This window comes from Tachysurus fulvidraco, chromosome 5 (assembly GCF_022655615.1).
Source record: "Tachysurus fulvidraco isolate hzauxx_2018 chromosome 5, HZAU_PFXX_2.0, whole genome shotgun sequence".
In the NCBI taxonomy this organism is placed as follows: domain Eukaryota; kingdom Metazoa; phylum Chordata; class Actinopteri; order Siluriformes; family Bagridae; genus Tachysurus; species Tachysurus fulvidraco.
The window spans coordinates 23163591-23174836 of record NC_062522.1 but is presented as its reverse complement, the minus strand read 5'-3'; the positions used below and the strand labels follow the sequence as shown (position 1 = coordinate 23174836).

Genomic DNA, 11246 nt, shown 5'->3' with positions numbered 1-11246 from the left:
TCCCGAGGGAGGCGGAGCTTAGACGCTGTACCGTAATGCAGCAAAAACTTCGCTCTGTCGAAAACGAAGTTGCCTAGCGATGTTATTATTGAGGAACGACGTTATGGTGATTTAGTGGGTTTCGAGGGATTATTATGCTAATTGAATATAACTGATGTGCTTAGTTACACGTCAGACGTAAGAGTTCTAGCTTTCCGTGACTTACTAGCAGTCGTATTGACCGAATGCGTTTTTATTTCAAGAATTACGGTAAGTGCTTTGACGCTGTATAAAACAGGAACTGGCCCGTCCATGTGTTCGTGTTACTTTCTACACGTGATCGTTTTGACTAGGGATATTAAGGTAGGTATAGTATTATTCTGTTTAAGCAGAGAAAGCACAGGCTTTTTTGTGGCAGTTCGATCTCTTATGGACTTTAAATACGACCACTTTTCAAGGCACAACACGCTGATGAAGAAAAACCAGCTAATGCATATTACAGCTAATGCATATTATAGCAAGCAATCTAATGTTGTTTTAAGTGTAAATCTTAGACTATTATGAATACTTTGACGGCTAATTACAATTCTGTTTATCTTATTTAAACCATGTCGTGTCTAACTAGAGATTTCAGGTTGTGATTTGGACTTTTTCCTGTGCGTCCTGCTGATCTGACTGTTATCATGAACATTGCACTCTGCAACAGTTAAAGTGTGTTTAGGGTGATAACGATACACACATCCATATACAGTGATGTGCATAAATAGCAGAAATAAACATCCTATGATGTCTCATTAATTACAGTATTCAACATAAAAAAGCACAATAATTGTGTTAATACACACAGTCAGTGACTGTGTGATCCGTTTAGATTACTTAAGGCGCATTAAAGCTGTTTATCAGACTAACAATGTGAGCCATGCTTATGATGTTATTGATGTGACGTATATGGGGGCGTGCCTTGTGCAAAGGGGCGTGTCTTATGCAAAAGGGAAGTCACTCACTTTAGTCCCCAGTAAGTGTTTTTACTACTGGTTGTCATGGTAACAGCGTTTTAACTAGCAGTACATTTGACAACTTGCTTGCAGTTAAAAATTCTATATAAAATTCACCATATCATACAAGAATGCCCCTTTGCCAGTGATCATGTTAGTACCAGTGTAACACACACATTTGTCTGGTCAACTTTGTAACTCTGAATGTTCCTAGATCTTAGGTCTTAGAGATTAGGTCCTTAAAGTTTATGTTCCAGGTCCAGCTTGCTGCTGAATGTAGTAAACTAGCATGCTAGCATAAAGTCTGCTGAGTCGAGATAAGAACGAGAAGGGAGTTCATGCTTGAGTCATTTTATGTGTTCATTACACCTCACGTTATGTAAACAGAGTGATGAATAGCTGTTTTTATGATGTAGCCTGTTGAATAGATTGTTTAATAAACTGATGTAGATTGAAAGACATCTATACAATGATACTGTATGTTGTATTGATGAAGTTTGACAAATTCAGAGTCCTGCTCATCACAGAAATACTGAGTGAGGAACAAAATACAGTTTCTCTGGGACTCGCTGCTACATTTAACTTGAAATAGCTGTAGGCATTAAGCAGGGATGTGGTAGTTTAGTGGTTAATATGTTGGACTACTGATCTGAAGGTTGTGAGTTTGAATCCCAGGGCCACCAAAATGCCAATTCTAAGCCCACGAGCAAGGCAAGGGCACTTGCCCAGCTGTATAAATGAGATGTAAGATGCTCTGCCATAAATGTAAATGTAAGCACAGGACAGTGGAGTTTGGATTACTACAGCGCAGAGTAATATGTAGTGGTAGTCCTTAATGACTTTTACATTGACAGAGGTGCAGACAATGTAGAGGTTAAGTGTTAATGTCTGTGAATATAATGTGAGTGAAGTCTTCAGATGTCAAGTGGCTGGGGGCAGTAGGTAGTCCAATAGATGACAAGAGGGATGAAGGGGAAGTTCAGCCTGAAAATTTAGATGTCTGGCAGGCAGCTCTGTTCAGCACTCCCACTGCCTGTTGGAAGAAACTCTTCAGAAGTTTAGAGAGACTTGGCTGGAATGCTCTGTAGTTTGTTTCCAGATGGAATAGGTCTGAGGGGTGAAAGGGATCCTTCACAATGCTCTAGGCTCTTCCTTTCACTCAGTGTTCATGTATGTAACTTTGGTGATGATGCGCACCCATGCCCAGGTCTTTGATCGTGATTAATCAACTGCATGACAGTTAGTTATTTGACAAATTCCATTGTTGTAGTGACTGGAACCTTCCCAAGCTCCCATGTTGGAGCTGGTTTTGTATGATAAGGAAAACTGTCTGTTACATACATAGAACCATAGATACATGTGTAAGTAACATTGAATTTCACTCCTCTTATACAGTGGAATAGAAATCAACATATTGGACCATTTCAATCAGTATAAACAAATGAATTATTTAATCCCTACAATTGTGACAACGGACCCTGTTGGCTTTTAGTGTGAGACTCTTTTACCTCTGTATTTATACCATTGTAGTGATTGATTATGTCTTAAAATTTTAATTGCTTATGAAGCACTTGGTGTCTTAGACAGCAGAAATAGGTTTGATATCACCATTTACATGAAAGATATAAGCATTTTAGAAATAATGGGATATTTGGATATATGTTGTCCCTAGTAGGCTATGTTAAAACCGAAAAACTGAGAGAAAGAATTTCAGTACTGATCATGTGAACCCAAAGTGGTGGAAGTTCCATTTTTTAGCCTCTGGTAAAATAGATTCAGACCAGCAGAGCCACAGACATCCTGCAAAATTACATTAGGAAATGAGTTTCTGGAGAGTTGAGTCAGAATATGGACACCGATGTGCAGTATTAGGAATAAAGTATTACAAATTTTAGTCATATTTTACAGTGTCACATGCTTATGAGTTGGACCTTAACGTTTTAAGACTCCTATATGTTATTCTGGTGCAGATGAATACTTCTGTGGTGTGCAGATGTACATAACTGAATGACGCTGCCACATGTTTTGCAGAGAAAACTTTGTCACACTTAAGTAACAGCAAAGGCCTGTATTCACCACCACCTTGTGGTCAGCAGCAGTTGTAATATATTACACTATGATGTGGTTGAACAGTGTGAGCTCTCTCACTTTTAGTAGTAGAGCAAGAGTGTTAAATAGCTCTTATGTGTGTGTCTTTCCTGTTAAAGGAGTCCTCAGTGGATGGCTGAACAGCCACCAGATGGAGTTGTAAACTGTATTAACACCAAGAGACAAAGCTTCACAGCTTGAAGATGATCGTTTGTTAGATGTTTGAGGATTGGACAAAGAGCATAATACTCTGGAATAAACACGTGGCAATGTTAATTATTTTTTTTTTTTACTGTAGCTTGTGAGCTTATACTAATAAACTGGACATATAGAATAATAAATGTACTGTCCTAAAATTCAGGCAAATTTAACAAACAAAATCAAAATTATGGCCGTGCACACTGTGGCAAACTTAAAATAAGCTACTAAAATAACAGCATAGTACTCAAGAAAATGTCCAGTTTTCATTTACTCAACAAAAACATCCAGTACAAAGTCTTGTTTCTTCTACTGGTGAAATTTTGAAGTTTGTTCATAATATTTAGCATTTATAAGATTTATAATAGTATTTGAACAGAATAATACCTCCAAATTTGCACTACATGTATATTATATTTTATACCATTTTTGGGTCTTCAACAATCTGTTGGCACATAGTTGGAAGCACACACTCATCTAGAGCGTTTTTATATGCTGCAGCATTAAATCTTTATGTCACTGGAACTAAAAGACCCAAACCTGTTCCAACTTGAACATGTCTTTGTGCACTGAGCTCCACGAAGTCATGAGCTGCAACCTAAGTTACATACTTGTGCACTATTCTATGCCATTTCTTAGTATGACTTGTGTGAATCATTGTGATGACCCTGAGTATTTCATCAAGACGTACTTGGATGATGCAATTTATTGAATAATATTCAAAGATAGGTCATTAGACATCTTTGGACAAAACATCTTAGAAATGACGTTTATATCATCCCACATTTGTGTCCCACTCATGTGCTCTTGTTGCTGATGGCCAAATACTCCAGCCATGTATTGAGGTTGATGTGGAAAAATACATATCTAGTGTAGATCCCATGCCATCTTCTGGAACAAAAACATATTAGTATGTTCCTTTCCCCTTGAAATAAACATATAGCCTATATAGTTTTTTTTCTTAACCACTAGGCAGTGTAAATGTTATGTGTTGCAGCATTAATTTTTTCCAAAGTACTTCTGCTATACATCAGCATCTTTTTCTTGATAAAGCTGTGAATGACTCATTCTCATTCTTTCAGCCACTCAGATGCTGAACAGTTTCAGGCACACATCATGATAACGCCAGCATTTGAGCTGAGTCAAGACTCCGACTTCCTGACGCTGGTGATCCGCGTTCCTTACACGAGAACATCTGAGTTTGACATCTACGTCGATGGAGAGGACTTCAAGTTCTATGCTAAGCCCTATTTTCTCAGGTGTCTGTCCTGCAGATGAGTGTTTCATGCTAAACTTTATGCTAAATCTAATCGAAGAACAAAGTGGGACTTTCTTTGGGTAGCCTTCTAGAACTTTCTTTGGTTAAAGAATAAAGACGAAGGCATCTGGTCAATGTTTAGTTTTTCCTAATGCATTTTTGTGAAAATAGTTCTGTATATGTTTCTGATTTTCTTTTGTTTCTACAGGTTGACTCTGCCTGGAAGGATAGTCCAAGATGGTAGAGAAAAGGCTTCGTTTGATATTGAGAAAGGTAACATCGTACTCACTGTCAGAAGGACTTTTTTTTTTTACTTTTGGTTACAGACATGCGGCAATGCTATTAAAATCAATATTATATCTTAGATTTGTAAGGTTTATTCGCCCTTAAAGCTATTAGAAAGATAAAACCATTGAAAGAACATTATTTGAGCATATTTATTTTTTTTATTTATGTTAAGTCGTGGCAAGTCGTGGCCTAATGGTTAGAGAGTCTGACTCGTAATCCTAAGGTTGTGTGTTCGAGTCTCGGGCCGGCCACGACTTAGGTGCCCTTGAGCAAGTGCTCCCCGGGCGCCACAGCATAAATGGCTGCCCACTGCTCCAGGTGTGTGTTCACGGTGTGTATGTTCACTGCTGTGTGTGCACTTTGGATGGGTCAAATGCAGAGAACAAATTCTGAGTATGGTTCACCATACTTAGCCGTATGTGACGTCACTTTTTTTTTTTAATTATTCGTTTAATTTTTAGTCTAACATTTGAAAAACGAGTCGAGTGTCCATTTTAATAGTTAGTGAACTAAAGTTATAATAGCCAAAACATTTAAGCCAAAAAATTTAATTTTTAATTCAACAGTCCATAGTGCATTTTTCCAAAATGCCTCTATCTTATCTAGACATTGTTTTAGCAAACATCAAATGTTTAATTTTGCTATGAGGTCTCACAGTTTTCTTCTGATGACTCTTCTATGCAGAGCTAAGTTAAAAATGATGTTCGGTACAGAAACATTCCGTAATTCTTGTTCGTTGTTAGTTATTCAAATAGCCTCACACCTCCAGGGTCAGGGTTCGATTCCCGCCTCCGCCTTGTGTGTGCGGAGTTTGCATGTTCTCCCCGTGCCTCAGGGGTTTCCTCCGGGTACTCCGGTTTCCTCCCCCAGTCCAAAGACATGCAAAAATTGTCCGTAGTGTGTGAGTGAATGAGAGTGTGTGTGTGTGTGTGTGTAACAATTGAAGGATTTAATTATTTTTAAACTCCAAAAAAGTTTCCTCTGTAATTTCCATAAACATTCTAATAACAATACATCATTTTAAATATTAAATAAAGTTTAACAAATAAGATATTACATGATTAAATGGAAAAAACTAAATCTCAGTGTCTACAGGATGCAAAATTCCAGTAGTACGGGTCAGATACTTTAAAATTAAAATTAATATATTAGTTTAGAAATTGTTATTGGCGAGTCCACCTCAGCTTGAATTACCCTACTATATTTGTATGTGCTGGAAAAAGGCAAGAGAGAGAGAGAGGAATTGGCGTATTAGCAGAACGTGGCAGTTGTACTACAATTAGATTTGATTTTCTGACTTCCATTTCTCTGACTCCAGCATAATGGATGATGGCATACTGAAGAAATGAGAATAAAGATTTCAGCTGATTTATTATTCCTTTGATTTGGCATACTGAATCATGCGTTAATCAGCTAATCTACAGAGAATGAAAGAATCGTTTTGCATTAAATCCAATAGACGTCAGTTAACTGATACATTGTTCTCAGTGGAATTTAAAAGGCCCGAAAAATAATCTTGAATACAGTATATTGGCTTGCTTTAGCTTAGAGGCTTTATACTTGGAGGACTAGAAGAATATCTGAATACGCTCTGCTTATGATGATTTAGCTAAACAAAATGGAAAGCAAATACAGGATACACATAGTTATTCATATAAAAGAATAATATTTCTTAAAAGCATGATAAGATTACAACCAAGGTGACGGCAGAAGTAAATAAATATACATGAGATTGTCATCTTGCCTAAATGTATAAGTGTAAATGTTAAGCATATAATAAAAAAAAGTTCTCCAATTTTCTTTTTTTTAATGCAAGAAAATATTATGATAACTGTATGATCATTTGTTTTTAATCATGTAGTAGGTTAATTATCTATGTGTTTAACAAATATTTAAGTATAACATCCATTTTAGAGGGAATTATAGCTGTTCGTAGAGGCTGGGTTTTGGCATGGGTATGTATAGCTGCTAATTGCGTGGCGTCACTGGTGTTTATTGCTGACGTGACCACTGGTTAAAGAATCAGGATGAATTCTGAAGTGTATAGAGCTATACTTACTGCTCAGATTCAGTCAAATGCTGCAAAACAGATAGGATGGCACTTCTCAATACTAATGGATAATGACCCAAGTACTAGTAATTTTTTTTTTTTTGTATCCTATAAAAGGATACAAACTTAAGTCTTTTACCCAAGAGTGACTTGGCCAAGCAAGCAACAAGAAGACACAACAAAAAGTAAAGACACAACAACAAAAACATTTGAAAAACCCAAGACGATTTCCACCAGCAAAGGAAACGCAGTAAACTGATAGAGCCAAAACGGAAATAGGAAGAGATGCCAGTATTTCTAAAAAGCTTGAGATCATTGAAACCAAAAATGTTGTCTTTGCTGCTATGATTTAATAGAATCAATGGACCTTCATGTCCTTGAGTCAATTGGAGGTGCTATTGAAAAGGTAGGCCATTTCTCAGCCTGTGATAGTGTACTAGATTTGAAAGAAACTTTTGCCAGAGATACTACAGGCAACAAAAAAATGAGGCAATACTGTGGCAATGTTTGAATTTGACTGTAAAATCTGATTTTATATCCTCGTTCATGAAAAATGTAAACGTCCATCTGTCTCCTACACACACACACACACACACGCACGCACACTGCGATTTCATCATGGAACCTAACAAAATACATCATATCTCATCATTTCCACATTGTCGCTACAGCGGTAGTCAAATACTATTGTAAAAAGGACTAGTTGCTCTATCTCCTATGTCACTCTATACTTATCCCTGTCTTACTCATGCTAAATAATAGATTATCTCTCCTGACAGGCAAAGTGCTGACATGTTTTAATGATCATATCTGTTTGCAGTTCTAATTCTGCAATATTACTATACTTTTTTTTATTTTATTATTATTATTATTTTTACTTTTTTTCTGCCAAGATCACTTCAGTGCACCATCTGGGAATAATTCATATTAGAATTCGAAATTATTTGAATTATTCAGATCATTTTAAGATCCAGACCCAGAATACTGTATCTGTACAACTGCTTAGATTTGTGGCATTGTCTATGGAAAAAGCACTATTTCAATAATGTTGGTGTTCAGCTCATCTGTATAAAATTGTGCCTTGCTGCACGTGACTGTAATAGAACTAAAGACAAGGTAGTATGCGAGTTGATGTAGTCAATCACAATCTTGATTACAAAATAGATTAATGCAATTACAGAGCAGGAAATTGTCTTCATAGTCATATGATGCTATAAGACATGCACAATTTAGCAAGACGTTAACATTAAACACTGGACAAAGCTGCTAATGGGAAGGTTGTTAAAGACCGTTTTGCTTATTCTCTGAATTTAAATTCGTCTTGGATTTTGTGTCAACATAAGGAAGAAGATCATGCAAAGACTTAGTGTAACACTGGTGTATTCCCAAAATCTTTTTCGTCTTAATCAGCAGAGTTTTACTCCTACAGTTTTTGCCTAATTAAATCTTGATGTTTTTGCTTGATAAAAATGGTCCAGTCTTATCGTACTTGTGTCCATTCATTGAGTGAAGAGAATCTGTGTGCTTGTCAGGTCTCTTTACAATGTGCATTCCTAAGGAGACAGCAGGACAGCACTTCGAGGGACTACAAATGCTGACTAGTCTCTTAGCCCCCAAAGGCTCCAGGTCTGCACAACCTCTGGTTGAAGAGCTCGGTATGTTAAAATGTATCTATAACTTACTCCGTCTTTCAATGCAACTCCTCTACTGACTTCTACTTCTTTTTTTTAACTTCTCTTCTGCCTGACTGAAAAGGAGCATGTGGTACGAGTGAGGCATGTCAGGAAGATAAAGATGAAGAAGAGGATTTTGATTGGCAGCTGGAACAGCAGCCGTACATTGAGTCATCAGAGGAAGACTTGAAAAAGCTGCAGAAATATGGCTTCGGAAACCTCAGGACCGGGGTTTTCTTTCGACTTCAGGTATTAAGAATAAATAGAAAGGATATTAAAAACGTTTAACTTTGTGACCTTTACTGTTTAAGAAGCACATTTGAGCTGTCAGGACTGGAAATTCTGGAAACGCTTTCTTAGCACATTTCTCACTTATAGGCGTTTATCTACACACTAAGCTTTTGATTAAAGATTGTAACCTCTGACATGCATTTAGTCAGAAAAGTCAAGAAATTGTCCTCAACACTGAGTTCATCATATCAGTATGGTTCTTACAATGTACGATAGATCTTACGATAGATAGTTCGATCTATGAGAATTTTCTCACTTAAGGTGTAATAAAAATAGATAAAATATTAAAAAAAAGATTTTAAAAAATGAAAGTAAATGCAAATTCTGACCTGATCAAATGAGACTGTTCAGTTTAGATATAAAGAAATAGCAGCTAGTAATTGAAATAAACAGTATTACACACACAAGCAGCGTGAACTGATGAGCGTAAATATTTTTTAAATATATATCGTTTGTAACATAAAAAATTGAATTCAAATGAGCAGCTGAATATATGTATAAAACAATAAAAATAAAATCAAAATAAGCAACTGGGATATTGCACAAATACAATGAGTACAGATGTTAATCTACCTCATAAAGAAAAGAAAATACTACATATTGTAGTATTTGTGTTAATCAACATAGTCAACAAAGAGTTGGTTAAAGCTACAAGCTAGTGTTGTGAGACTATGTGCCGTTTAAGCATGGTTAGATTAGTGTGATTCAGTTACTCCTGCTTGATATATTGATGTTTGGCAACAACACAGATTTTTTTGGGATTACGGACTGGACACTAATGTGCTTCTTCTTGAGCCACTCCTTTGTTGCCTTGGCTGTGTGTTGTGTGTTTTGGGTCTTTGTCATACCCATCCATGATCCATTTTCAGTACACTGCCTAAAAGAAAAGGAGGTTCTCAACCAAGATTTGATACATGGCCCTGTCCATAGTCCCTTTGATGCAGTAAAGTAGTTTGACAGGTGGGAATGTGTTCTTTGGGTCATAGGCAGCATTCCTCCTTCTCCAAACAAGTTGAGTTGATGCCAAAGAGCTTGATTTTGGTCTCATCTGACCACAACACTTTCACCCAGTTCTTCTCTGAATCATTCAGATGTTCAATGGCAAACTTCAGACGGGCCTGTACATGTGATTTTTTTGAGCAGAGGTACCTTAAGGGAACTGCAGGATTTCAGTCCTTCAACGTGTAGTGTGCTACCAATTGTTTCCTTGGTGACTACGGTCCCAGCTGCTTTGACAATATCCTCCCATGTAGTTCTTGGCTGATTCCTCAATGTTCTCACGATTATTAAAACTCCAAGAGGTGAGATATTGCATGGCGCCCCAGACCAAGGGAGACTGACAGTTATTTTTGTTTCTTACATTTGCGAATAATCTCACCAACTGTTGTCACCTTTTCACCAAGCGTCTTGGCAATGGTCTTGTAGCCCATTCCAGCCTTGTGTAGGTCTTCAATTGTGTCCCTGACATCCTTGGACAGCTCTTTGGTCTTGGCCATGGTGGAGAGTTTGGAATCTGATTGATTGATTGCCTTTGTGGACAGGTGTCTTATACAGGTAACCAGCTGAGATTAGGAGCACTCTCTTTAAATGAATAAAAGTATAAGACACCTGGGAGCCAGAAATCTTGCTGATTGTTAAGGGATCAAATACTTATTTCACTCATTAAAATACAGATCAATTTATAACTTTGAAATATGTTTTTATAAACTGATTTGTTTCTTTGACAGTGGGCAAACGTACAAAATCAGCAGAGGATCAAACAATTTTTTTGTGTACAGTGTGTGTGTATATATATATATATACATATATATATATATATATGACACTATAATAGATTACTGATTCCACTAATATTAAACATCTTTCATTAGGTCTTTAAGCTCATACCAAACAAACAAAGGACAACCTTTAACGTAGGCTTTTTTTAAACCATGTTTTTTCCCTAGTTTGTAGCTCAAATGTCCTGGGAAAAGAAAACAATTCTCTGAACAATTCTCTTGGCGAATGCAGGTTTTATTAAACAAACAAATCCTTTTTTATGTGTTCCAATCAGGAGGAGCTGTCAGAAGTGATTGATGTGGAAGACCCAGAAAACTCTACCCCTGCCAAGAGAAGATCTGATCGCTTGGACACAGAGACCACCATATTCTGTGCAGATCATTATCTGTGAGTGTAACTGGCTTTCATTTACCTTTGGATCAAACATTACACACTGAAAAGCATGAACGTCCACATTGCGTTTCAGTAAATCTTTATCGAGGATCTTAATGCAGAAAAAAGCAGTGTATGTGTTTTAGAGGTGCCAAAGATTTAGCTTTGTGATTTACAACATTGCAGGAAATACTTTTCTAATATTGAAAAATTCAGTTTACTCAAAGTGAAAGGACCAACCTATGACATAAATGACATATTTGTTTGAGGTGGCA

The 11246-nt window shown here is 36.8% G+C and overlaps 1 protein-coding gene across 1 annotated transcript in view; it reads left to right on the top strand.

The window, feature by feature from the left end:
- Positions 1-169: 169 nt before the first annotated feature.
- Positions 170-11246, top strand: part of shq1 (SHQ1, H/ACA ribonucleoprotein assembly factor) — a 54672-nt gene continuing 43595 nt past the window's right edge. The window contains exons 1-6 of the mRNA XM_027146539.2: positions 170-342; positions 4343-4519; positions 4727-4791; positions 8389-8511; positions 8612-8778; positions 10874-10986. Of these exons, the coding sequence (XP_027002340.2) occupies positions 4377-4519; positions 4727-4791; positions 8389-8511; positions 8612-8778; positions 10874-10986 (611 nt within the window). The 5' untranslated portion in view covers positions 170-342; positions 4343-4376. The remainder of the gene's footprint in view (positions 343-4342; positions 4520-4726; positions 4792-8388; positions 8512-8611; positions 8779-10873; positions 10987-11246) is intronic.